Below are 27,955 nucleotides of genomic sequence, written 5' to 3' on the forward strand. Positions count from 1 at the left end.
TTTTATGTAGCAGGCTGAGGGACAGGCAGACCCTGAAAATCCTTAGAGAAGCACTTGAAATTACTTGAAATTCTACTTTATTTCTTACTGTATTTCAGTACTACTTTATGAACTGCCCTGACAATGGAAAGGCAGTATTAAAAAAATCTTTTATGTAAATGATGTGGATTAGCCACTGAATGACATGCAAAAATCAAAACTTTTCTTTTCCATTAAGAAGAATGTCAGGGAAAGCTAAACCTGGTCATAAAATAAAAGGGTTGCAACCTTAGGCTCAGTATTGCATTTAAATGCTTCCTGTTTGTTACCAATAAAATCTTATAGGGTTAATTAATTAATTAATAATAATAGCTGCCCCCTATAAAGTAGAGAAAGGTATGTTCACAGGATTCTCTCTTCTGTGCTGTTCTTTTGTTTGTACAATCTGGATTGAGGGTAGGATTTTTTGGTGTTGTTTAATTAATGTGAAACAACAGAACCATATTGTGTCTATTCTTTTGAGGCATTTTACTGGATTTGAAACTTGTGGAAACAATTTGCTTCTTTGTTTTAACTTTCATATGGTGCCTGAGCCATTCGGGATAGTAATCATCATCCCTATAAACGGCAAACTTAGCGGTCCCGTGCTTTGTTAAAAAAAGAAAATGACAAAGACAAAAGGAGACAAAAGTTTCAAAAGAGTGATGAGGGGTGGGAACTCTCCTATAGGAAACAAATTCTAGAAACACTAAAAAGCCTTGACAGTTATGAAAGGGGAGGAACTGGCAGTTGGTGACAGTTGAAATAAACAACAGTTGATTTGAAAAACTGCAACTACCTCTTCAGAGCCATTGTAGATTTTATGAGAGAAAGAGCGTTACACACTGAACTTCCATCCAGTTTCTAACACGAGGAAAACATAATTTCAGAAAGTAACTGCACAAGGAAGAATGACTAATGAGAGACAGAATTTGGAAAATAGTTGAAACCATTGTACATCTCAGGAAAGAAGAAAAATAAGAGAACTAGGCACTGGCACTTTGAAAACTACATCTGGAGAGTATTTTGAGAGTAGTAATTGTTTAAAGTTGGGAGAGAAATTGTAGAAAACCAGACTGGATAAAAAAAATTAATGAATGCAACTGCATAAATAACAAATATGTGAAAGGGGAAAGTATTGATAGTAGAGTATAAACTGAAGAAAATTAATAATTAAGAATTGAGAAAAATCACACAATAATTTCAGGAAAAGGGAGCAGCAGGATATTTTGGTACTCCACTCACAGTACCATGGCAACCATTTTGTGGCAGTACCCACAGCATTTTTATCAATATATGAGTACTGGCACCTCAGGTATTTTTTTTACCACCCCCTACCCCCCACCCCATGGGGGTATTTTTAAAAAAACATGGAAAGGTGTTCACATAGTTCACTATTCCACAGTAACATAATAAAAAAAAAACAATTTCATTATTTATATTTGTTTTTAGACTTTGTTGATTTTATATGCATTTCATACTGTTTTGCATTAGCAGTTTAGATTGTTTTTCTTTTTTTATTAAGCTGTCTACACATTTTGTTAAATAAAATATAAATAAAACAAACCCAGGGATAGTTGTCGATGGTTCATATAATATAGTGAAAGGAAATGGAAGGAAGTAAAAGGAAACAGAAAGGAAACAAAATGAGGCATGAGGAGAAAAAAATCATGTAAGTATTCCTGAAAAGTATAACCAAATCTATTTCAATGCATACCCATCCACCCTACCAATAAAAGGCAGGAACATAAAACAAAGGGGAAACAACCCTCAAGTTATTAATAACAGACCAAAGGAATGCCATAAAGAGGTGTGAGGGGAAAAATAAAATGGGAGGATTTCTAAAATAGATGGAGGAAAAATATGAAACTCTAAATGAGCACAGAAATGCTAATGATAGACAGTTTGTACACTACAGTGAAGGGAACTGAGGGAATTCAGGCAGCTTACAAACAGAAAACTGAAGTATAAAATTGGCAGGAAAATATCAAAAGCAAAGAAGAGGATACTCAAGGCACCAAGTAGATAAACTGTTGGGTTTTTTGTTTGTTTGATTTAAGTTTAATTATACAAAAGATACAACAAAAACATCTGAACAGATGTGTGCTCATTGGGCAGAGCTGAGAAACAAACATACAGAAAATAGCATCATGACCGTAAAAACTTGAGTGTTCCAGAGCCCTTCAGTGTGCAAAGGACACAATGAGTTTTCTATAGGCAACTTGAGACACATGTGCCAGCAAGGCTTAGCTCACCCAGGAGGCATCTGTCTCAGACAGCACAGGATCCATAGGGGCAGCAGATCTGGCCTCCAAGGATGCATTGCTTGCAGCTGACACCATGGCGGCAGCAACAGCTGTGGCATGCTCCTTGGAGACTGGAACATTTCCCCTATGAGAAAAGTGGTGATCGCATGCTGTCGCCATGGAAAGGTAGATAATAGCAGTGTAACATGGCATTTGGTCTCTCTGGGAATCCATTTCAAAAACCCTTTAATTACTTTCACCTTACTTTTCAGACAGTTATTGTCTCCCAAAGCAATAAAGAGAGAGGTGCTGCTACTAGCCTTGCAAACTAGAAGACACACAAGGGAAGGGAGTGGAAAGAAAAGTCAAAGAAGAGAAATCAGTCCCTCAAGGCCAGAATAAAGCACAGGGCTAAAAGCATTTATATCTAGTTTGGGCTAGGCTCATCTTCCCTTGCCAGTGTTTTGCCTCTAATTAAAGTTAGTGGCTCTTTTTCCTTTGGGTGATGGCTGGGTCCAGTGTGTTCTTTCGCCTTGCCTCTTGAAGTCCAAGAGCAGCAGGCAATTTCCCCCCCAAGTGTCACTTTCTGGTAGAGAGGACAGAAGCAAGTCCTTTGCAGCTGCTCCTTCTCTGGACGATGGATGGAGCTAGGATGGTCCCCTTTTACATTGATGTTCTTTCGGGAGGCAAAGAGTGCAGCCTCCCAGTAACCTGTTGTTCCCTGACCATTGGCATAACCATAGTCCCTTCAGCTCTGAGGCCCTCAGGCAATTGTGTCTCAACACAGAGATCAGTGTGTCATAACATAACAGACTTATAACCTGTGCTATTTGATCACTATTTGAATGTTCTGTTAAATTAATAGTAATTTAATTACAATTACTATTTAAGTGGCAGCTGGTTGACCACTGTGAAAGCAGGATGCTGGACTAGATGGAACTTTAGTCCAGCATTCTCTTTCCCACAGATGCCTTTGGGAAGCCCACATGCAGAACATGAGGGTAACAGCCATCTCCTACCGTTGTTCACCAGTGACTAGTATTCAGAGGCAGCACGGAGATTGTGCCTAGTGGAAGATGATAGCCTACCCTTTTGTGTTTTATAGCTGTTAAGTGTGCAGGAATAATCAGATGAAACTTTTCACAGCACGGAAATCAGCATTTACCCACTAACATCTGCATGTCAAATTCCTGTTAAAGGTACAACAGCAGGTCCTGGGCCAGCCTTTGGGAAGGGTTTATATACATCTTTTAACCATAAAAATAATGATGACGATGAAAGCAACTGAAATGTGAAACCATGGAATTTGCAGTGACACTGTAAAATCTGTCAGAATAGGCACCCTTTTTTGACCTACTTGATGAGGTTGGACTCATCAAGGCCCAGATTTAGCACTTGTTTTGAATTACATGGCGTACCTTAGAACATGTTAAGTAATATTGAAAAATGAGCATGGACAAAGTGTTCTCCTTCATCATATTTATGAATCAGATGCATCTGATGAAACAAGCATTACCTACTAAATCCCATACATCAGTCAGATTTTAAGGGGCCATCATAGGACTCTCTCCTTTCTTGCCTACAAGTAACTACAAACATCACATCTCCATCTAGGTCAGAGGCTGCAGCTTCTCTCCAAACTCAAATTCCCTATCTTGAATCTAAGCATGCAGAATAGGTTTTAATTTCTAATTCTCTGTTGCTGGCCTTGTTTACAATGAAAATGATTAGCTATACATACAAACCTGAGCACATGAACCTGGTCTCTTTAACAACATACCGGTAATTAGAAAGAAAACTAGAAGTCAGCAATAGGCAGGAACTTGGCACACGTTTTCCAGAAGGTTAAACTGATGTCTTTGTTTTATTGCAAAAAAATTTAAGGCTTCTAATTCTTGGTGCAAACATTTTTCTTATTTTTGCTTGTAAAAGGGAGAAGCAGCTAGACTACCTTGTAAAGTAGGGCATGTCCCAAAGCTGCAGATGAGCAGGACCTCAGCCAGCCATTGTAAATAGTTGAGGCAGCTGCTGGGATGGGCTGGCCTAATGTTACAAGGCGGGTTTATGGGATGATCCCCTCTCACCGCAAATATCTCAAGGGGCCACAAAATAGGTCGCACTAGGGGGTTGGCTCTTAGCCCCATCATTTTTGCAGAGTTAACTCAGACACCACATCCTGACCTTTGCTTTCACTCCTTGCCTCTGCTTGGATTATGCTGGGCAAACGCCAGGTTCATTAGCTATTTATTTGGAGAACATTTGGTTTTCTTTCCTTGGACTCTGGTTCAGATCCAGCCAATGCTTTCCCCAGTGGGGAAAGTCAAAGTCATTGCACCAGTTATGGGACATGTAAATGGTAAATAAGAGAGTGTCTTGGCATATGTGACTACTTTCCCCTCATTACCAAGTAATCACTGCCAGTTCCCATTTCTGGACTGAAACATACAGTACTTGTTCCTGACAATTCTCTTTTGTGTATTTTGATGTCAAATATTCTCTGTAATCAAATATATGTTGAATATTTTCCTGATATTTGTTATCTATATTTGGCACATATTGATTTCAGTATCTGATATCTGATGAGTGATAATTTGATAGATGACATGCACTGGTATTTAAAATCTGATAGTATTAATATTCAGTGTTGTATCACAGTGGTTTTCCATTTTCTATCTCAAGGGAGCACTCTCAATGCTAACTTGTCTGCCAAATAAACTGCATATTACTAAGGGTTCTGGGACTTGTTTTAATGCTGCCAGTTAACGTAGACCAGTGATTTGGGCCTTACCATTGCTCACTGTGAACTCATTGCTCACTCCCTTATATGTATTGCTGAGAAATATCAGTAACATTAAGTATGCTGTCTTTCAAGAACGCTTATAGATGTTGCTAGAGCACAACTTCCATTATCCCTGACTATGCTGGCTAGGGCTGACAGGAACTGGAGTCCAACAACATCTGGAAGGTGGCAGTTTAGCTACCCACTCCTGACACATAGAGAATCTTCAGGTGTAAGTAGTTAGACATGCAGGAATATCTAGTGTATTGCACACCCATAGCTGTATGTCATGAATTAGGAGTTTCATAGGTACCAGTCAATCAGTGTTGTGCGTTGCCAACTTCTGCTGCAGTTTCACAGAACAGTCTGCTCCCTCTAAGATCAGGCCTGGAGAAAAAAATTGTTTGCTTGACTAGAAAAGGACAATGTGCTTTCAGAGTAGCCCCACCACACAGATAAAGAGCATATCTGTGGTCGAAATTAGATCTGAACTGCATATTTGCTTGCTCCCAGTCTGTTGTCACTATACAGACTGGTTGTCTCCTATTACTATATCTATCTAGGAAACAAAGTCCTCTCATTGTAACACAATATGAGTTTCTCAGAAGCAGCTCATATATATGGACAAAATAATCTTTTACAAATAAGAATGGTTTTCTGTTAGATAATCCAACTTTCTTTCCTAGGTTATAAGTTTTCTGATAAAGCGTTAAGTGGTTTAAGGAGTATTGAACTAAGATGGGCTAGCTAACCACAGGGTGAAGTAGATGTGATTTTCAGTAAGGCACTTTCACAGTCAGACCAACATTTTCCAAAATAACTAAATATATAATGGCAATTCAGCCTCTTTAAATGCAGATCTGCCCCAATCACATCGGTAATTGATTCTTGTGAGGATTTCTACCCCCCCCCACCAACTGCTTGCCTAATTCCAGCCCATTCCTCAGATACTATGTCCAATCTGGGCTTACTTCCAATACTGGAGTCCAGTTAAGAGGGATTCACCTCTGCTCTGAAATCTCCTTTGCTCTTCCAATCGGTCTTCAACTCCTTTATATTCGATTGGGGCAGGTTCACATTTAAAGAGATGTGTTTGTCACCATCCTCTAGTTTGATAACTTTTCTCTATACAAATATTTACTCCTTTTTTTGCATATTTAAGTAAAGCCCAGAGCTCGAGGCATAGTTGCTGCATGGTGTAATTGTCAGAAGGCCATGGTATAGTCACCCAATACCACTTTCTGAAACTAACCTTTCAGGAAGCAATGGAACTATTGTGAAACAGTGTCCATGATTCCGCATGTCACAGAATTGGTCTAGAAGGATACAATGGTATCAAAAACCACTGACAAATCCAGCAACAATAAAAGTCCTCTATCCTGACAAAAGCAAATTCTACCCCAAAGCTTGGCCCAGACTGATATATGGCTCAAAATATTCAATTTCCTCAAAAAATACCTGGAGCTGCCAGAAGTTAAATACCACCTACACAGCACCTTGCCCCCAAAGGAGGTATTTGTGACCAGATAGTCATTTTTAAGTGACTTAGGATTCAGGAAAAAAATATTAAGAAGTAGCTGTACCACTACCTATTTCAAAGTAGCAGTCACCCAATCCTCCATCACTACGCCTAGAACTGCCCCCTTCCCATCGCCATTTAACTCATATTAGCCATGATGAGCAAGTGGCTCATTGACACCATTGTTAAAACATAGGTACTTTCTCCCCATCTACTGTGAATCCAAGGTCCTTGCTTTAATTTATAAAGCCCTGAAAGACTTACATGAGGTCTAGGGTACCTCGGCTGCCTGAACTCTTACATCGCAGCTCAATCACATAGATAATCTGCAGGAACGTTGTTGTTGGTTTCTTGAGTTGTTGAGACTCGCTTGATGACAAGAAATTGAGTCTCTTGTGCCATCAGCCCAGTATTGCGGAATGGAATAGTATTGTCAACAGAGATTCAGCAGCTGCCTTCTGTTTCAACTTTTAAACGCCTGCAAAAAACATTTCTTTTCTGTCAAGTTTTTGCAGGCTATTAAGAACACATATTTCCATAATAGTTTGCTCATTACTGATTTTCACATTTTTATATGGATATTACCATATGATTTTAAAACATAATTGTTGAAAACAGCTCTGATTTTTTTAAAATAATAATTAATAATAATAATAATAATAATAATAATAATAATAATAATAATTTATACCCCGCCCATCTGGCTGGGTCTCCCCAGCCACTCTGGAAGGCTCCCAACAGAATATTAAAAACACAATAAAACTATTAAAAACTTCGCTAAAGAGGGTTGCCTTCAGATGTCTTCTAAAAGTCACATAGTTGTTTATTTCTTTGCCATCTGATGGGAGGGCATTCCACAGGGCGGGTGCCACTACCAAGATTTATTTTTATTTATTTTGTTTATTTTTGTTTTTTTATTTTTATTTTTAAATAAGTACTGGTAAGTTTAAGAGGTACAGCTATAAGCACCTTGTCTGTGGACCTAAAAAATGGAAACTGATCATGTACGACTCCTTATGGTGGTGAGCCTAGAAAATGTCACAGATAGTGAGTGATTCGCACAAGAATTCATTATTTGATGTTTACTTATCATTTAATGACATCATTTAATACTGAATGTTTGAAAGACTTCCAGTTAAAGTACTGCATAGGAGATGATGTATCAGATCTGGCCATTCAATCTATGGTGGCTCTTTTACAAATACAGTAGAAGCCACCACATGATTTTACAATCACTATGTGAATGTGTGTAAATTCATTCAAACCCAGACTTATATCCTCTGGGTGTGAAATTAATTTGTAATATTTCATCACTAAAATTGTTTTATTTTTATCCCCATACCTGTCTACCTTCATCCCCATTGCTAGAAGTTCATCTCTCTACCTGGGCTGCTCACCTCTTTGGGCTGAGGGTCCTGGGCCTGAGCAATGCCCAGCCTCTCATTGCCCACGCAGGTGATGAGCTTGGAGTTAGTTCTGGCACCGTGAATTGTTGCCATCACCTCACTGCTCTCCCTTTGCTTCCCCTGCCTAACTTTGGAAGCCTGCCCGGCTTGTGTCTGAGCCTGTGACACATGTTGCCTTCTTCTCACAGTGGGAGAGATTAGAATGAGCCAGCTCTCACAGGCACAACTGACAGGCTGAGCAGAGCAAAAATCTGACTATTTTGCAACGCTCTGCCCACCCAGTGTACACAGCTAGGGCCAGAGAGGTAACAGCTCAGCCGGCACCAGAAACGATGACACCTGGGCAGATTGATGCCATAGGACACGAGAAACAAGCAACAACAAGAGAATGGTCTGTTGTTGTGTTTCCACAAAAGACTTCTACAGCACCAGCTCAGAAGTGCCTTCCAGATCAAGGTAAGCTCTAGGATACAAGGGGAACATATACCTGCCAGTCTATAAGGTAAAACCAGCATGAGCTTGCAAATGTTTCAGTTGCACAGGGCTTTAGATCTAGCAGTAAATTGTTTTGTGGAACTCAACAAATTGCATATTCTCAGAGTGCTTGCAGAGGCTTAATATCTCAGACAAGTTCTTCAGATATCACTAGCAACAGTTGGGCCTATTTTAGCTTATCAGATTTTTCTGCAGAAAGAGTAAAACTGGATTAAATTAAGGGTGAGGGAATTATGAGCTAGTATTTTTATGCCGATGTAACCATCTGAATGCTGGAAAAGACTTAGATGCATGAACAGCACCAATCCCAGAATAACATCCTCTGGTAGTACATTTAAATAGACATAATTCAGTGCTATTCATGTTTGAAGTTGTAGGGTAAATGTGGACACAAATGTGTCTTTGAAATTTCCTGCAAGAAAGACTATTCCTGTAGAAAATATTTGCATGGTGCTTTTGTGGTGCCTTTTCCCCTACTGCTTTCTCACCAGTGTAAATGGTTTGCAAATGGCTCATAATTCTGTAAGTGTTGCAGAACACATTGATCATGCATTTCAGTGTGTTCATATATGTTCTCACATTCTGTGCATGGCAGAGATAATCGTGATTACACTGTGGAAAACCTTTGGAGCTTCCTAGAAGTGATGTTTCATCAAACGTTCTTGCAATCTACATTTGTTCAAATGACTTCTCCAGCGTTTTATACAGATACAGCTCTGTGGCCAAAACAAATGCATGTTTACTCAAAGAAACTGCAACTGAGTTCAATAATAAAAGCTCTGAATATGTAACAGCATATCAGTGGGAACATTTGATTGTATGAAAATTAGGTAACAGGTGGTGTCATTTTAAATAAGTAAATTAAATGCAAGTTCTAAATTCTAAATTTCAACTGATTAAGAATATCGGTGCTTTCAGTCTCACAAGTATGATCAAAACAGGGCTTTTAGAGCTCCAGCCCCAAACAGCATCTGAACTGTAATTTAAACAGAATAATTTCAAAGTTCCACTGAATGAATTGGTTGTTATGTTTAATGGTCTTTTATATTTCTGGTCTGTGACCATAATAAATCAGTTCAATTCAATGGTCATTTAAACACTCCCTCTCTCTGCAACGGTCACCGTAATGCAGGAATATCATAAATATTCTTTTAAATATCACGAATTGGTAAAGTATATGGCAGTGCAAATATATTTCACACATGCTACCTTTATCTCTCAGTCTTTATTTCTATACTTTTTTTGTCCCTTCAACAATAAAAAGATATCTTGTCCCTGAGGCAGAGACCTGATAATTGTTTTTTCTTTCTCGTAAATTGACGGTGAAGGACCCGGGTGGCGCTGTGGGTTAAACCACAGAGCCTAGGACTTGCTGATCAGAAGGTTGGCGGTTTGAATCCCCGCAATGGGGTGAGCTCCCATTCCTCGGTCCCTGCTCCTGCCAACCTAGCAGTTCGAAAGCACGTCAAAGTGCAAGTAGATAAATAGGTACCGCTCCGGCGGGAAGGTAAACAGTATTTCCGTGCGCTGCTCTGGTTCACCAGAAGCAGCTTAGTCATGCTGGCCACGTGACCCGGAAGCTGTACGCTGGCTCCCTTGGCCAATAAAGCGAGATGAGTGCTGCAACCCCAGTCGGCCACGACTGGACCTAATGGTCAGGGATCCCTTTACCTTTAAATTGACGGTGCATAATAATCATTAGCAGTAATAGTAGCAGCAGCAAGAGTTTGGCCTTGGGGCATACGGAGGGAATCTTCCTTTCCACAGCTCAACATAGAGCTTGTTTTCATATTACATTTCTAATTCAAATAAACTATTAGAAATAACTTCAAAGAAAACCATATGATTTCTCTGGAGCTCTTGTCAGCAACAAGTTTAATAAGCATGGCATTTTTAGTGGTGATGGTTGACGGTGACAAGCAAAGCACCCACAGCAACTTCGCAGAGGGATTTATCACTACATACATCTGCTTTCAAGCTCTTTCAATATTATCTTTCCCAATGGTTCAATGGTTGTGTTTTTTTAAAGTAACTCTTTATTTGAACTACAGTTTATTTTCATCCTCCCCAATTATTAAAATATGCGTACAACACTTTAAAAAGTGTTTTGGAGCAAATTTAAAACTTGCTCTTTCTAGTGGGTACCATTTCAGCAGTCTTCCCCCTGCCAATTATCATTATTTATATTATTGAATAAATATATAACTAGATAGATAACTAAATATATAGGTTAATACTGTAAATATCTGCAGCCCTGTAACATTATTTGTAATGAAAGTGATTCAGTGGCTTACATTAAAGTAAAATAAAAAATATCACTCTGACTTACATAGGTTTTACATCCTTATATAGAGGCATCTTGTTTGATCTCCAAATCATGATATATGAAGACGACAACTAGACATTAATTTCTAAAAAGAGAGGTGCTGTGGCTGAAGACTTTTTGGCTATTCCACCTTCTTAACTTGAAAGCCCTTGTCCCTAAAATCAGATGCATCAGGACGGATTGAGGCCTGTTTGAAATCTGCCAATATTCAGAGCTTTTCTCTTCTAATTGATTACTTCACATCTTCAAGGGCTGAGTGCCAGCATTTAAAACAGAGTCCATGGCTTAAACTAGATGAAACTTGGCTCAGAGAACTCCCATAGGTAATAGATAGCTTGAGACTATGCTCAATCATCAGTTGACCATGTGTGTGTTTGTTTGCATTCCTATGTACTGCATTTTTATCCTGCACTCCTCCAAGGACCTCAGGGTATTAAACATGACTCCCTTCTTTATCCTCACTAGAACCTTTTGAGGCAGGTTAGGCAGGGGGAGAATGACTCAATGAAAGTCACTCAGCAAGCTTCACAGCTCAGCATTAATTTTCCCGTGTCATGGTTCAACACACTAACTACTACTAATCCAGACTCTCTATTTTCCAGTGGAATTCATTCACATACCAGCAAATTCAGGTTGCCTTATTATAGTTGACTGGGAGGTCTTGCACAACAAACCTGCTTCCCCCAAAGATCGAACTTTTTGCTATAAGGAAAGTGATCAGGAAACACATTGGAAAGTGTGAGGCAACACTTGCTTTGATGTGTCATCAGACCTCCCCCCCAAAAAAAATCAGAATGAATGCTCATTAAATAACCTATGTCATCTAATTTCCTTGCAAACAAACAAAAACCATATTTATTTAAGATATTTATATTCCACTTTTCGGGAGAACCTCACAAAGAGGTTTACTTTAGATTGTTACTAAAATAAACATATTTTTTAAAAAAACAAACCACTTACAGTAAATATTACTGTCTGTTCAGAAGTTGCAACTGCTTCTTCTCTGCTCCCTGCAGGGCAAGATGGTCCTTCAGAAGCTGCTGTGGTGACAGGTGGAGGCCACCACTGGGAGCTGGATGGAAGCAGTTCACCAGGCTCTTTCCTCCTTAATTGCAATCAACCCTTTGTGGCTGTGCATATTTAGAAGCCCAAACAAAAGTATATCCATGGAGTTAGGCATTAGGTTTCTGCCTTAAGCACAACAGGACAGAGAAGTGGGGATGGAATTGTTTTTTTTTGTTTTTTTTTTGGAAATTTACTCCCAATGGAATGTTTAACCCCCCCCAAAAAAAACACCCAAAAGCAAAAGTCAAATTGCATGGAAGACTCCATCAACAAGAGGGGAGGAGAATCCTGTTGCTGTGGGACGTTGTCAAAGCTAAAAAGATAATTGGGATATGGGAGATGGATTAGAACATATTCACAGAGGATAAATCTATCAACACCTACCAGCCATAGTGGTTAAAGCGTAATTTATCCAGTCGTTTGACCTGAGACAGCTGAAAGCTGAAAGGGAACAATGGTAGAAGGGGAAACTATAAAGCAAGAGAGGTGATATGTTTATCTTGGAATGGCTAAGCTATTAAAAAACACTGAAGAGAGCTTTCTAATTACAGAGATATCTTGTTCAGGCTAAAGAACAAAAAGGTTTAGAGCAAAAGAGAAGTTTCATGTTCAAAGAACCACAAGCTGGCTCTCCTGTGGTTCTTTGAACAAAGGAAGGAGGGGCTATGTTAACTGAAGTTATAATAGAGAATCAAAAATTAAATACAGAATCACAAAATATTTAGGAGTAGATCCTTAGTTCTGGCTACGCAAAAGGTAAAAAGAGCTCAGTAATCCCAACCTTGAAAGAAGCAAGTTATGAAAAAGTCTTCTCATTAAAATGTTAAATATTATAATATAAAAATTATCTTGCTCATTTTTTCACTGCTTTGACTTGAAGGAAGGGTGTGTCTTTTCTGTCTGTGTATGGCGGAAAAATGCCATGCTATTTATAATCCAATTAGCACAGTCCTTAAATTTGTTCTAAAAATGATTGTTTCAGATAGAAAATATGAACACAAACCTCTAGCATCTTTCCATTTTGTTATGAACACCTTCGCCCAAGCCACAAGCATCTTGTATGCTAGAGAAGAAGGAATATTTCCTCTCCAAGGGTTCTACTCTACGCAAATGGATCAAAGAGAAGAGCTGCAACTGAGGAAACCATGGAGGAGAGAAATTTTGTTCCCCCTATAAGAGTTTATCCAGTCATTACAGTTTTTTCTGTGGAAAGTCCCAGCAGACTTAAATTGTGAAGGGGAAAGGGAACCTCAAACTGGAAAAATTACATGTGATGCAATTATGACTCTTCCCCCTTAATATTTTTTTCTGGTTAGTCTACTGCTCCTGGAAAACTGCTGCCCTAGACAGCCATCTGTGTTACCTATAGGGTTGGGGCAGTCTTTGTTTATTGAGTGGTGTGAAGAAGTCAGGGCTCCTAACTTCAGTGGTGGGAAGGTTGGTTCTACTTGCTCATTGGTGAAGGGGAAAGCATGCTGTGCAACTCAGTGGTATTCTAGTCATTATTATTAGTTTTGTGTTCCAGTGAGCCTTGGTACTGAAACACCAGGCAAGGTTCTGGTGAGTCCTGGATGATAGTAAGCCCGGATCAGATCCAATACTTGGTTAAAAAGCAAGGTGGATTAAAAAGAGCAATCCATGGCAATAGATTTTTCAGAATCATTTACAGACCGATCAGGCAGTTTGCTTGCACTCCCCCCCCCCCCCCCAGTGGCCATATATTTTCCCTGTGGGCTTCAGAGCTGGGCCCACTGAGTGTGAGATTCTGTCTCAGCAGGAGCTCTAATATCGCTGTGCAAGGGCAACCTGGCACCCAATACCCTATCAGCAATTTCTCACAAGGAAAGAGCAAACACCTGCCCAGGTCTGCAGGGCATTCCCTTCCCTCCTCCTGCACCATGTTTGCTGAGTGAAACTGAAGCTAGTGCCCTATCGAGATCTGCACTGTCTATCACTATCAGTTTCTTAAAGAGAGAAAGCTAAGCAAGGTTTAACTTCTAAAACCAGAGGTGGTGGGTATTCAAGCCGAGCTGAACTCCCTTCTTGATTTAAAGGTGTGAATGGGCTGCTCAGAGGTGAGAGAAAGGCTCTCAGCAAATTCCTGGCTTACAGCTTGTTTATTTCCTCCCCCCCCCCCCTTATCTGAGTAGCTCAGGGCACAGTACTGTACTTGGTTGTGAAGCACCCACCACACAGCACAACTTAGAGTGAAAGACAACCCAAGATCACCCAGTCAGTTTTAATGCTGACTGGAGATTTAATGTCCTCAGGCCACCTAGCTTTCTAGCCACTACTTACAATGTTGCTACCCTAGTTACAATTTTTATGGTATTGTTTGCAAGGTGGACTACCGGAGCTGAGGTCCTAGCTTGGAAAATTTTTGACTCAGGATTCCATGGCTGTGCACAGACACACATAATCTGAGCAGTGTAAATGTACAGTCAAAGCATTATATGCAATATAATCTCTCCCTATATCCATTTCATGGGAAACCTGTACTTCAGGTATGCAGCAAAGGCCAAATTTGCAAAGCCCTGGTTGACTGAATTCCCTTTCTGGAATATTTTTCAGCTGCTTTTAAAAAATGTTCTTGACAGAATAAATATGCAAGAGAGGCTAGTGGTGGGGAACACAGAACACAGACTGTCCGAAGCATGGCAAGAGAGGGCAGAGAACAGGAAAAGACCATCACCATTTGATTTAGAGGCTGGACATGTGTCATTTGAAGGGCAAAGGCAAAGAGAAGCCGATCTCGGAAGGAAAAAAAAAAGAAGGAACCTGCTTGTCTTTCTAGCAGTGCATAATAATGTAGCAGTGCTCTGTCAAGGAACATATGAAATAATAAAAGTGTGTCTGAATATGTCCAGAGTGCCTTTTAATGACTTTTTAACAGCCCAGGTTTATTCCCATATATATTATGAGTTCCATGAAATTTGAGTCCCTTCTGTTTTTAGAATTTAATAACAGATCAATTCCCCCAAAATTACAATGCTTCTTTGCGACCACATTCCATTAATGATAGCTTAAAATGTATGCCACCCATCAAAGGAGTATTTTGGCATTTGAATATTAGAGGTTGCTGCAGCTGTATTCTTAGGGTTCAAATTGTTTAGTGCTTTCAGGCACCAATCAGCAGTTGGGGGAGTGGTGCAGGAAAGACAACTTACTCCTTACTTTAAAGAAAACAAAAGAGATTATTGTGGACTTTAGGAAATGTAAATTGAATATTCAGCTAGTGCGTGGAACAGGTCTCGGTGTTTCGATTTCTGGGAATGGAGTTGAGAGATGACCTAACCTGGGGAGAAAACAGCAAAGATCTTATGAAGAGAGCACAGCAGAGGTTATATTTTCTGAGAATCCCCCAGAAAAACAATCTCTCAGATGGCATTTACCATTGTACTGTGGAGAGTGTATTAACTTATGGTCTGTGTGTGTGATTTGGGAGCTGCACGACCAGGGAAAAAATAATGCTGTCCAGGATTGTAAAGACTGCAAAGAGAATAATTGGGTGCACTCTTCCCACCTTAGATCAAATCTATGCTGTCAGGTGCCATAAGAAAGCTGCAGAGATAGCTCAGGATAGTGCACACCCCAGGAATGATCTCTTTCAGCTTCTGCCTTCTGGAAGAAGGTACAGGGTTATAAAGACTAGGACTAGCCGCCTGAGAAACAGTTTCTACCCAAGTGCAATTCTGGTTTTAAACGCAGTATAAGGAGTCTCTATAGGGGTATATTGTATTTTAAAATGGGGGTTTCAGAGTTTTTAGGGGGTTTTGAATGTCTTATGTAGATTTTTCAATTTCATTGTTCCGTATGGGACAATGACAATAAAGATATCATATTGTAGCGTAGGCGGTGCAGTGATCGATGGTACCCAGCAAAGCATTGCCAAAAACATTTTTTTAAAAAACAACAACCCAAAACAATCCTGCCAACAGAAAGAGTTTCAGTACATCCCCAGTTGGGTAACATTTCCCCCCCTTACTACACTGTCTGTGGATCAAGAGAATCCAAATTAAATTGGGGGTGGGGGAGCACAGGCTGCCACTTGAATGAGAATGTCATCATGTGAATGAAGCGAAAAACATACACACAATGGGATGCATCATATCCAGTTTAAGCTGCTGTGTTCACCATCTTTCTGCTATGAGTCACACCAGACTGCTCCATGAACAACTTCTCTATAGCTTCAAAAACAACAGTGAATTATATACTGGAAGATGAAGAAGAGTTTGGCTGTGAAGGATAAGGTGATTACTTAAGGGAGGGTTTTCTATGCCATATATGGTTTCTTGGCTGTTGATGAGTTAGCAGTAAATCCCTGTGCGATGCATGCCCATGCCAATGTGTTTTACGGTGCCTAATATGCAAACTGACTCACCGCTGTCTCTCCCATGTTTATCCTCCTAAACAACGTATTCACCAGAAAGCTGGGGAGAAAGCACTTCACCCCGCTGATAGATGAATCTCCCCTCTATTTTCTAAAAGGTGCTCGTTGTTCCTAGTTGCTATCTCATGATGACCCACAACTGTGAGTATCTAGTGCACTGGCCCCAAAATGGGCCTGCTGTTTGTGTGCCTTTGGTCTCATGAGAAGCATCCCTGAAATGAGGGGGCCAGGCTTCCACCCAGAACACCTGGTTGCCCCAAATACTTTCTGTTTAAGTTTAAATTTATGATAGACAGCTTTTATTAAAAGAATGAGGCCTTGCCCACCACCTTGCAAGCCATACCTTTTCAAACTCCTGACCTGAATCGCTCAGCTTGCTCATGATTCCTGCTGGTTTAGGGTGGATCGGAAACTTGCCCCTTATCATACTTAACGTGTGTGTGTGTGTATCTGCTTTATTTAGTAATCTTGTAATTATGTTTTATTATATTTTTAACCTTCTGTTTGCTGCTTGAGCTTTTTAAAAGGGAAATAATGATGAAAACATTTTAAATCAACAAACTAAATGACTGGCGGAGTGGGACACCCAGAGACCGCAAAATCATAGCTGCAATAACTGTGAGCATGATAGGGGCTTTAGCGGGGCAAGGGTAAGGCAACTTATTTAAAGGTCTTAAAAATAAGCAGGTAAAAGCTTCTAAACTTAGCGGAAAACACCTGTATTTAACTCACACATATTTGGTAATGATGATTCAGCGGCACAGATATTTGATTTGGGGTTGTAAGAGCTTACTCTAATGATGTTAACTGTGGAACCGGCACTTTACAAACACCACATAATATTCATTATTCACCTATGATAAATCAGTATTTTAGTGCAGCAACACCCATTCTCCAGAACTCCCAGAAAATTAATATTGGTCAGGTGCCATCTTTGTACTGTTTTCAATGTCTGCTAAAAACTGATTTTAGGCAAGTCTACCCAGACGTACTTTTATTATTTACATTTGTTTTTAAAACTGGTTTTATTGACATTTTAATAATTTTATTATGTCTACTGTATTTAAAGTCTGTTTTTATTGCTATTTTAATTCATATTTTATATAATTTCATGGAAACTGTTAGATATATTGATTAAGCAACACATAAGTTTTGCTAAATAAATAAAGGAAAGAACTGAACGTACTGGTTTGAAGAAAATTTTTGAAAATCAAAAGATAAACGGCTAAATATGCAAAATTTGTACAATTTTTTTTAAAAAAACTGAATAGAAGCCACTATTCATAAAATGTGTTGAATATTTGGATTGGCACAAAAACTAATGAAAAATATTTTAAAGGTTTTGAACTATGACAGTTGTGGGGGAGGATAAGAAGGATCTTAGGCTGCTGGGAGCCCAAATATTAGAAAATAATAGTCTCCAGTGAGAGAAAACCAAACCCAGGTAAGATTTAGCCCTGAAACTTCCCATTGTGTGGGATAGTGGGGAAAAAACACATTTCATTCAAAAAACCAAAACTCTAAAGCTGATTTGAATTTGTGTGCAAGTTTAGCATGTCGTTAAACTTTCAGAATTCCGATTAGAAATTTCAAAATGCTCAAATTTCAGTTTTAAACCCAGCTGTTGAAAACCTCTTAATGCTGGCCACTAAATCTTTTAATTATTCTCATTGGTAAACCTTTTAAAACAAAATTTGTTTTCAGCTTAAAAATAAGCAGTTTGTAAATCTGTTTATTCAAACATGGTAGTAAGCGCTGCTCCAGGTGTTCATTTTGTTATTACCCTTTTCTACAACAAAACGGTCCTATGTTCCAATGTTTTTCTCATCAGGGGGCAGCAGAAGCAACTTCCATTTTATCCCTGTAGTTTTGATGGTGCTATTTAAGTAAATTTCAAATGTGAAATTGCATGTGCTCAGAATATTCCCCCTCCCTCCTCCTCCCCCTTCTCCTTCTTCAAGTCAAACTCCTTTTGTTTATTTTTTCGCTCTATACCGTATCAGGAATGCAAAAGCAGATGTAAAGTATAGAATAGCTGGGAAGGGGAAATGTTAAATGTGTGTGTGCTTCGTATTCGTAATCAAATGAATGCCTACGGCTGTCTAAAAAGCACAGAGGAAGGTGGGGGCTTAAGACCATAACACAAGGGTCAGATTACCTAGCACTGCTTTTACCTTTCTTATTGCGGTCCCAGAGCAACAGAGCTTTGCATTCAACACAGCACCCCCACCCCGGCCAGTTTTCCCTAGGCACTGCTCTGACTCCCTGAGAAAGTCTTTCTGGGATCTCAAACTGCAGAGTCATCTGCTAACACACAGGCAAGCGGCATGTAGGGAATGTCCTCCCGTGGTGCGCGGGATGGTGGAAGGATGCCTCTGGCCTGGCGCTGCTCCAGTTCCCAGCCTGCTGCTATATTGGCTCCCTGCTCCCGTTGGTTATCTAACAACCCCCCCCCCCCCGCCTGCTGCCTCTTCTCCTAACTGCATACTTCCCTGAGTGCCATCCTTCGATAATAAGAGATTCAGGAAGCAAACCTGAATCGCGCCTCATTAAAATCAGGGGCAACTGCACCAAAACCTTCCCTCATTGGGCTGTGCAGGATAAAGTGTTCAGTTTTTGAACAGAAGGCAGGAGGAAGAACCTCAGCCTAAGCTTTAAGAGAGCCCTGTGTCCTGCACTGCACAGGGGAGGATTTGAAGGGCTGTTCATTCAAAGTTGTGTTTAAAAAAGATAAATAAGAGAGCATGAACATTAAAGTTATCCACCAACACTAACTGGACAGCAGATGGGAAGCCAGACATACAGTTCACATTTTCCCTCGCTGTGGTGAGACATATTTTACAGTCTATTTAAATCAATAGTGATTGTCACTAAATTTGCAGCCATACTTATGCACGTCTTTCGAAAATGGAAAGATCTACCAAAGCGTTAATAAGATTCTTTTACGGGAAAGGGGGCCAACACATAACGGCAGCCTCCCAGGTCTTTGCTGCCAAAATACTATCACAACTGTTATATGGATCCCAGATCTGCAGCTTTAAAAACCTTACTCTCTTAGAGGCATTCCAAACTAAGTTTTTCCACTGCCTGCTGGGGATCCCCTCTTGCGTATCCAACATAGTGGTTCGTTTGGAGGTTGGGCAAATTCCTATCAGTACCCGGATATGGATATTGAAGATCCATTACTGGCTACAGCTTATTTTCTTCCCGGTTGGGCTGGCACCTTTAACCTTATTAGATACTTACCAGTCCAGATGGAAAGCTACACTGCTGGAAAAGCTTAAAGGCTTGGGGATCCCACAGCAGACCCTGATAGCGTCAGGCTAGGACTACAATTTGCCAGCGTATCTGGGACGTAGAATTACAATGCCATATGAGTGAAATGATCAAACACCCAGCAATAAGGGACCATGGGAGAGGTTTCTCTCCAGCTAATTATCTGTCAGGTCTTCAGGTACCCAAATACAGACGGTCTTTTACCCTCGCTAGATTTAACGTTCTCCTTCTGCCTTACTTCAGGGCAGATTTGAGGGTAAACCATATACAGCACGGGTCTGCCCTTGTGGCTCGTTGGAAGTTGAAACTGCTTCACATGTACTATTACGTTGTCGTCTTTATGAGGATATACGTTTGACTTTTATTACACCTGTTGTGCAAAAGTCCAGGAAAGAATTGGAATACCATAGTTTAAAACTACTGCTAGAGGACAAGAATCCCAAGACTACATTAAATGTAGCTAAATTCTGTGTGTCTGCAATCAATCGCAGGAAGCAAGTGGTATCCCATAATGACCAAACCTCTAAATGTTAATTACAGGGGGCGCGCTAATAATTAATTTTAATTTTTTATATTTAAATTTTTGTTAAATTCATATTGTCCCTTGTATTCTGATTTTTCTGATTTTTATTTTTATTTTTATGATCTACGTTATTGTGTGTGTTGATGCTGGTCTGTGACCGTATTAATAAATTCATTCATTCATTCATTCATTCATTCGTCTTACGAAAATGTGTCCTCTCCTCACCTCTTTTTTGTGGTCCATTTTCTCTTATTTGATGATGGGTAAGTGGCATAGCTTGCTGCTGCTCCACCTCCTGTTTTATCTCACAGCAAGACCAGATGCCATTTCTCCCCAGGAAAGCCAAGTCAAAGTCCTCAACAGTTTCTTACCTCAGGCAACTGTGATGTCTGCTGTCTCTCACCTAAGTTAATTAAGTGCAGGATTCCCCACTTTCTGTGCTCTTGCAAAAATAAATAAATGAGCCCAGCCAAACTGAGAGGAAAGGGGACCTCTCCCCATACTCTGCTGAAGGTCAGCCATCATAGAATCATGGGATGGGGTCATAGAATTGTATATTTGGAAGGAACACCGAGGGTCATCTAGTCCAACCCCGTGATGCAGGAATCTCAACTAAAACATCCATGACAGGTGGCCATCCAACCTCTGCTTAAAAACCTCCAGTAGAGAGTCCACCACCCTCCAAGGGAGTTTGTTCCATTGTCAAACAGCTCTTACCATTAGAAAGTTCTTCCTACTGATTATCCTGACTCTCCTTTCTTGTAACTTGCAGCCATTGGTACAGGTTACAACCCTCCAGAGCAGGAGAAAACAAACTTTCTCCATCTTCCAATGGAATTTAGAAGACTACATGTGGATTACAGAGAGTGTTTAAAAAAATTATCATTCCTTCTTTCTCTCCACAGGCTCTATTCATGAGCAGAATACCACCTCAACTGAGGCTCTGGAAGATATTGAAGACAATGAGGAGCTCATAGAACAGCTCATGTGCATCACCTCGGACAGCTTACCCCAGCTAGAAGTAGAGGAGAAATACGACATAGCCAAGGAGCTAGGCAGTGGCTCCTATGGACATGTTCTGCACATCCAGCATCGTGAGAGAGGTGAGAGTGTGAAAAGGGCAAATTCCTTGCTAGGGATCATTAGGAAAGTGACTGATAATCAAACAGCCAATACCGTAAATGCTGTTACACAGATCTGTAGCATGACCACTTGAAATACAGTGTACTATTCTGTTCACCTCACCTGGAAAAGGTTCAGAAAAGAGTAACCAAAATGATCAAGAGGATGGAACATTCCCCTATGAGGAATGACTATAACATTTGAGGAATGACTATAACATTTGAGTCCTTTTTGTTTAGTGAACAAGTGGGAAAATAAGAGGTGTACAGTTGGAAGTCGAACGGAATCAGTTCTGGAAGTCCATTTGACTTCCAAAACGTTTGGAAACCAAAGCGCAGCTTCTGATTGGCTGCAGGAAGGTCCTGCAGCCAATTGGAAGCCGCAGAAGGCCCGTTGGATGTTCAGGTTCCAAAGAACGGTCACAAACTGGAACACTCGCTTCTGGGTTTACGGTGTTCAGGAGCCAAAACGTCTGAGTACCAAAGCATTCGGGATCCAAAGTACAACAGTATACAGTTTATGCACTGGGTGAAGGACATTTTTGTCCCTGTCTCATTATGTTGTAACTTGGGGACATCCAATGAAGCTGAGTGCTGGAAGATTCAGGACAGACAAAAGAGAGTTCATAGCACATAGCACAGAAAAGAGAGTTCAGCACATAGTTAACTTGTAGAATTCACTCCCACAGAATGTCAAAATGGCCACCAATTTCAATGGCTTTAAAATAGGATTAGAAAAATTCTTGGAGAATAAGTTTATCTAGATTACTAGCCATTTTCTGCCTCCACTGTCTGAGTCAGGATGCCTCTAAATATCAGTTTCTGGGAATCACAAGTGGGAATAATGTTATTGAATGGGCTTCCTAAGAGCATCTGGTTGCATCTGTGATAACAGAGTGTTGAACTTGATGGACCTTTGGACAAATACAGCAGGTTCTTCTGATGTTCATAAGGGCCACACCAGCCCACAGGAGGCAATGTGCTGTTACAGCTGGGGACCAGAGTACCAAAGTCTGTTAGTGAATATTAGAAGCTAATAAACCGTAATATTTGGATAATATTTGGGATACAAAGGGAAAATGCAAGCTGCAGAACTGTGCCAGACAAGGAATACATGGGTTAGTTTATGCAAACCATATTGGCTGAACAATGTGGAAAGAAGTAGTGAGCCATTAAGGGCCACAGACAATGTAAAAAGTCCTTCTCTTTGCCCCTCACTCCCAGTGAGAGTTAGGGGAGGGGTGTAGTATCACAGGAAAATTTGTCCTTTTAGAAAGCTAAAGTAGAACAGAATTCCATGGGCTGCTACGGAGGAAAGCAGGAACACGATAAGTAAAAGTTGCTGCAAGAAATGGGATGTTAACCAGATTAGAGTGTGGTCTTGTCTTGAGATTGACCCTAGTCTTGAAGAGAACCTACCCTCTAGTACTGCAAACATGCCCTGGGGCTAACACTTGACTTAAGACCTGCCTGGAGCTGGCTCTGCTGCAGCTCAGCCCAAGCTGCCCCACTGCCCTCTTCTAGTTCACTAAATCCTGTAATTAATTAGCTGTGTCATCCCAGGAGTGTGGGCAGCTGCCAGCCAGCAGGTGCTGCGTTGGCGATGCCAAGTGCCTGCAGCAGTCCAAGTAGCAAGCTAGCCAGCCTCACAGCTGTAAGAATAAGAAGGAAGGAGGTAACCATTTGCACATAAATGTAGAAGAGTATGTCACTGAACAACAGATTCAATCCGAGTCCCAAACCCAGGTTAAAAGGTAAAGGTAAAGGTACCCCTGCCCGTACGGGCCAGTCTTGACAGACTCTGGGGTTGTGCACCCATCTCACTCAAGAGGCCGGGGGCAAGCGCTGTCCGGAGACACTTCCGGGTCACGTAGCCAGCGTGACATCGCTGCTCTGGCAAGCCAGAGCTGCACACGGAAACACCGTTTACCTTCCCGCTGGAAAGCGGTCCCTATTTATCTACTTGCACCCGAGGGTGCTTTCGAACTGCTAGGTTGGCAGGCGCTGGGACCGAGCAACGGGAGCGCACCCCGCTGCGGGGATTCGAACCGCCGACCTTTCGATCGGCAAGCCCTAGGCACTGAGGCTTTTACCCACAGCGCCACCCACGTCCCTAACCCAGGTTAGGGACAGATTATTTTTTTCTGTTACCCAGATGAAAGATCTTCCTCACCATTTGAAACTAGCTTTGCAGTGCCCCCTGCTGGGGAGACAATGGTATGCAGCAGTTAATTTCTGAAAACAAGTGTGTTGCCAGAGTTTGAATTGCCCTCCAGAGCTTCTGACCTGAGTGTTCCTTCTCCCAATCCAAGGATGATCAGCTTCTAAGGGCTTACAGGTTAGCCGCTGTGTGAACTGTGTTTTCGAGGTACAATGCCTGGCGCGTGCAGGTATCAAGTACTAAACAGAGGATTTATGTGTGACATGGGCACTACTTTTGGTGCTGTGGCACCCAGGCACCCTCTAATGTCCAGCTGCTGACATTTTGTTGTTGTTTGCAGGAACATCGATGGCTCTGAAGCTGATGTCCAAGGAGCGGACAGGGAGGCACGAGTTCCTGCGGGAATACTGTATTGCTCTCTGCCTCTCCTCACACCGCGCCCTTCTCCGAACCACTGGCATTGCTTTTGAGACATCTACACATTATGGCTTTGCACAGGAGCTGGCACCAGCTGGTGACCTTTGTGCCATCCTGAATTCAGGGGTACGAAGTGGGATGGAAACTTTGTGGGGCCTACAAATGGGAGAGTCTCGGCACAGGTGGGAAAGTAGGATTTATTTTGTGTATAGGGAAAGATTAAACATGCAAGCAATTGTAATCTAAAACTCAGAGTGAGCCTGCAGTGTAGCTCTAGCTTCCTCCTGGCTCTAGTATGAATGGCTGAAACACACCCTAGCACATTGTTGTCAAAACCTGGATCTCCAGTTGTTTTCACCATCCCTGACCACTGGTCCTGTTAGCTAGGGAGACACAGGTTTGGGAAACATTGCAGCCTAGCATATTAATTAAATGCTGGTTCAACTGGCCACCTTTTTGTTCTTTAAAGTGCCACAGTACCTTTCCCCATTTTTATGTTTATCCTTTGCCTTCAGTGCTCCAGTGTTAAGCAGCTGATGATAATATAGCAAAACTGTTCTAAGGATTGGGGGGGGGGGAGGTGTCTAGGTGACATCATAGGTACCACTAGCCAGGCAATTACATCTACAGTTAGCTTCTTTCAATGAAAGGTCCATTTGCACTTGACTCAACGATGGTGCTTCCAAACTGGTCCCATTCCTATGAAAGATGGAGGCTGGAGGGCAATCCTTTTCAAGAGGTACTGCTCATCTTTACCCCCTGCTCTCTTTTCTCTTTCTCAACAGGAGGGCCTTCCTGAGGTACAGGTGAAGCGGTGTGCAGCCCAACTGGCCGAGGCGTTGGATTTCATGCATGGCAAAGGCTTGGTGCACCGGGACATAAAGCTGGACAATGTGATGCTTTTTGACAAAGAGTGCTGTCAGGTGAAACTGGGAGACTTCGGCCTCACACGAGTGGAAGGCACACAAGTGGCTGCTATGTCTGGCACTCTGCCCTACTCCCCACCTGAATTGTGCCTTTTGGAAGGCACCGAGACTTTGGCTCTAGACCCCAGCCTGGATGTTTGGGCCTTTGGCGTGCTACTGTTCTGTATTTGTACAGGTTGCTTCCCTTGGGATGTGGCCATGAGCCCTGACCCTCAGTTTGAGGAATTTGGCATCTGGCAGAACCGCACGGTGCCAGGGGAGGCTCCGGCCCTGTGGAGAGGCTTTACCACCCATCTCTTGGGTCTGTTCCGCCGCCTAATGGCCATTGACCCTAACCGCCGCATTCCTGCTGTTGAAGTGCACAAGTACTTAGCTCTGCCTTGGCGGGTGGACAGCTGTGGAGGGACACAGAGTCCTCAAGATGAACCTCTGAATACAATGGATTCAGGTGCCTTCCTCATTGACCCTATTGGGGGCAATACTAACCTGGGCAATAGATCTCAGGAGAATTGTCCAGGGGAAATACTGCCTGAGCTAATTCTCTGTGAGAAAACCCACACCATTCAGAATGGTCATAGCCCTGGAAGCAATCCCAGTCCACAGGAAGCCTCATGGCTAACTGAGCCTGGGCTCCAGCCCTGATTTTAGATAATCCTCTTCCATGAACATGCTGAAATGAGTTGAAAGACCCAAGTAAGGGAACTAAGACTTAGCAGTAGTTTGTTCAGTATAATGCCATCTCTGCTAATGGTCAGGTTGGATAGAACTAGCTAGTCAGTAATGGGTGATCTACTCCCTGCCAGAGAGATAGTGTGTAGTTGGGTAGCAATGGTATCAGCAGAACAACCTTTATTTCAATAGCAGGAACATCACTAGAGAAGATAACAGTTGCTTCCTCTTTAGCTGGATTAGCTGGAGATGCCTTTCTTTGTTCACTTACTTTTTGTGGAGCATCTAGGCAATGTCATTATTAAGGTGTTGCAGTCCAGAATTTTCTGTATCATCTCACCATGATTTTTTTTAAAACAATTATGACAATTTTAAAGAAATAAAATATGATCGCTGGACCAGCCTGCCCATGAGGAACAGGCAGAGTTCTGTTCCAGCTTCTCACAGCTCCTATACCTTTAAAACAGCGATGGCTAACTCACAGGCCAGATCAAGACCACCAGGCCTTCAAGTCCACAACCTGATTTGGAAATCTCACCTGCTCTTTAAGGAGCAGATGGGGCACTTAAATCTCCAGATTGAGGCATAAAATTCCTCTTCCTTCTCATTAGATCCACCTATGGAGAGATAAAAGATCCCTCTGGCATCCCTTTAGAGGGGATATCTGGAGAGCAGTCATAGGAATCATTTCTTCCTGATCTTAATGCTCAGCACCACAGTGCTGAGACTGGACATTATCCCTCTACCTGATAATTTAAGAGTAAAAGGCAACATGCCCACCCCTCAGTCCAGTCCTAGGGTGGGGAAATGCTGAGTTTTAATCTTAAAGAGCAAGCAGAAGGCTCATACCCAGCCTTAGCACTGTGATGGCTAGCATTAAGATCAGAGAGAAGTATAGGATAGGTTTTAGTGGGTAGGAGAGGATATATTAATTGCACTTTATCCCTCTAGGCCATGTGTATGGGGTGAACACAGTTTTAAAATCCCACCCCAAACTGAACAATTAAAAGAATAGGAATTAGACTGTAAAACCTTATTTTTAGCAAGTCCAGCTATGAAGTAAGTTGGCTCTCCTTTCTTACCCTGCTCAATAAAGATTGGGCAACAACTCGGAAAGTAAGTTAAAAACTATAGCTTGTTTACTTATAATCTAGCATTGGTTCAAGCAATGGTAGCAGTAAAAACTATGCAAGCAAAATACATTTGTAGTATAAACATCTTCAGTTTTGCACCTAAAGCTGGAGTAAGTAGAGGCATATCTGCATCCATGGCTGTCAAAGGGAGAGAGAGGAACAGGAAGTACTGCATGCTCCTTCCTCTCCAGGAGGGGGGGGGGGGATGAGATAACACAGAGCGCTCCCTGCCAATTTTAATTTGGTCGTCTGAGTATCTATCAGCAATACAGCTCTGTGGACATAGCCCCTTCTCATGCTAACTCAGCAAGAATATGTGTTTGTTAGGTTTTGCTGCTATCTCCCACAAGATTCCCATGGCTGCTATTTAGAGCTCCAGCACTAGAGTAGTGTGGATGGAAATGCTGTCCTTAACTTCACATAGTCCAAAAACAGCTGTAGGTTCTTCTTTGTCAAGAGGATCTTTAAAGCAGTGTCAGTGAACAGCTTGGCTTTTTTACTTATGACAGACTAAACTGAAGGCTACAGGGAGATGAAACATATCCCTATAAATTTAAGGCTTAAAGTTTCAGCAGTTCCTCTTTTCAGATCTTGTTTTGCCCCCTGATTAGGGGATTGGTGCTAAATAACCTATTAATTGCCTCTTTAATTTACCATTCAGAATTACCCAAATGTCAGTTTCTGTTACTGCTTTAATTACTAGTTTCCTTCTGTTATATTTATTCCCACTCTCCAAATAGTGCTGTTTCACCAGTAAAGAAAAGAAAAGAGATCAGTAATCAAAACATCTTTCCTCAGAAACAGAAATTGTCAGTGGAGCAATTCTGAGAGTCTATTCACAGGGTGATCATTCATCTCCCAGGTGCAATTAATAGGAAGCAATTGAACAAGCTGAACTGCAAGTAACAAACTTTTAACTGAATGGGACTTTCTTGGGGGTAAATATTATATGAGGATCTTGGCCACAAAGGAAGGGTGTTGCTGCATGATATAGTGCTATATTAATATGCTGGAAACTCCATTTTAATTACCCTTTCAACTATTTAGAGAAAAAGCAATACGTCAGCTGTACCAAAGGACTTTAAAAGCAAAGAAACCAGAATGCTTTATGTTTCCAGCAGACCAAGACCTGAGAGTAAATATATGGATTTTTTAAATAAGGTGAATGCAGGAAAAAACGGTTTGGCTTGTTAAAATAATGAATTATACAGGATATTATATGTATATTTATTGTACTGTATGGTTGATGAAATTTCTGTAATAAAATTGTTGCCAAGAAAGAAGGCTTAATTCTATGATGCTTCTGCACACTCAAGTGTAATGCAGTGTTTGTGTAGGTTAGACCTCAGAGTTTGTGTACATTACACACAAGCAGGAAAATATTTGACAATAATGCTATCCATGATATAACATTCTTTCATTTACATAGAAATAGGACACATCCGAGTAAACAAAAATGTTATGTGAGAACAAGATTTAGCAGTG

The 27,955-nt window shown here is 41.2% G+C and overlaps 1 protein-coding gene across 4 annotated transcripts; it reads left to right on the forward strand.

The window, feature by feature from the left end:
• On the forward strand, positions 1–27,750 carry LOC310829576 (putative serine/threonine-protein kinase SBK3). 4 transcript variants are annotated; one of them, XM_083708225.1, is made up of 5 exons: positions 2–1,690; positions 8,251–8,424; positions 20,949–21,146; positions 23,666–23,868; positions 24,528–27,750. In XM_083708225.1, exons 1-5 carry the CDS (start codon positions 1,672–1,674, stop codon positions 25,308–25,310), a joined length of 1,377 nt encoding a protein of 458 aa, XP_083564351.1. In that variant the 5' UTR covers positions 2–1,671; the 3' UTR covers positions 25,311–27,750. The 4 variants fall into 4 exon arrangements, with proteins under 4 accessions (XP_083564352.1, XP_083564351.1, XP_083564350.1 ...); XM_083708224.1 differs by lacking the exon at positions 2–1,690 and adding an exon at positions 1,745–2,450; XM_083708226.1 differs by lacking the exon at positions 8,251–8,424 and having other exon boundaries at positions 1–1,690.
• Positions 27,751–27,955: the final 205 nt, after the last annotated feature.

The sequence above is a fragment of the Podarcis gaigeae genome (assembly GCF_964106915.1).
Source record: "Podarcis gaigeae genome assembly, chromosome: 13".
In the NCBI taxonomy this organism is placed as follows: domain Eukaryota; kingdom Metazoa; phylum Chordata; class Lepidosauria; order Squamata; family Lacertidae; genus Podarcis; species Podarcis gaigeae.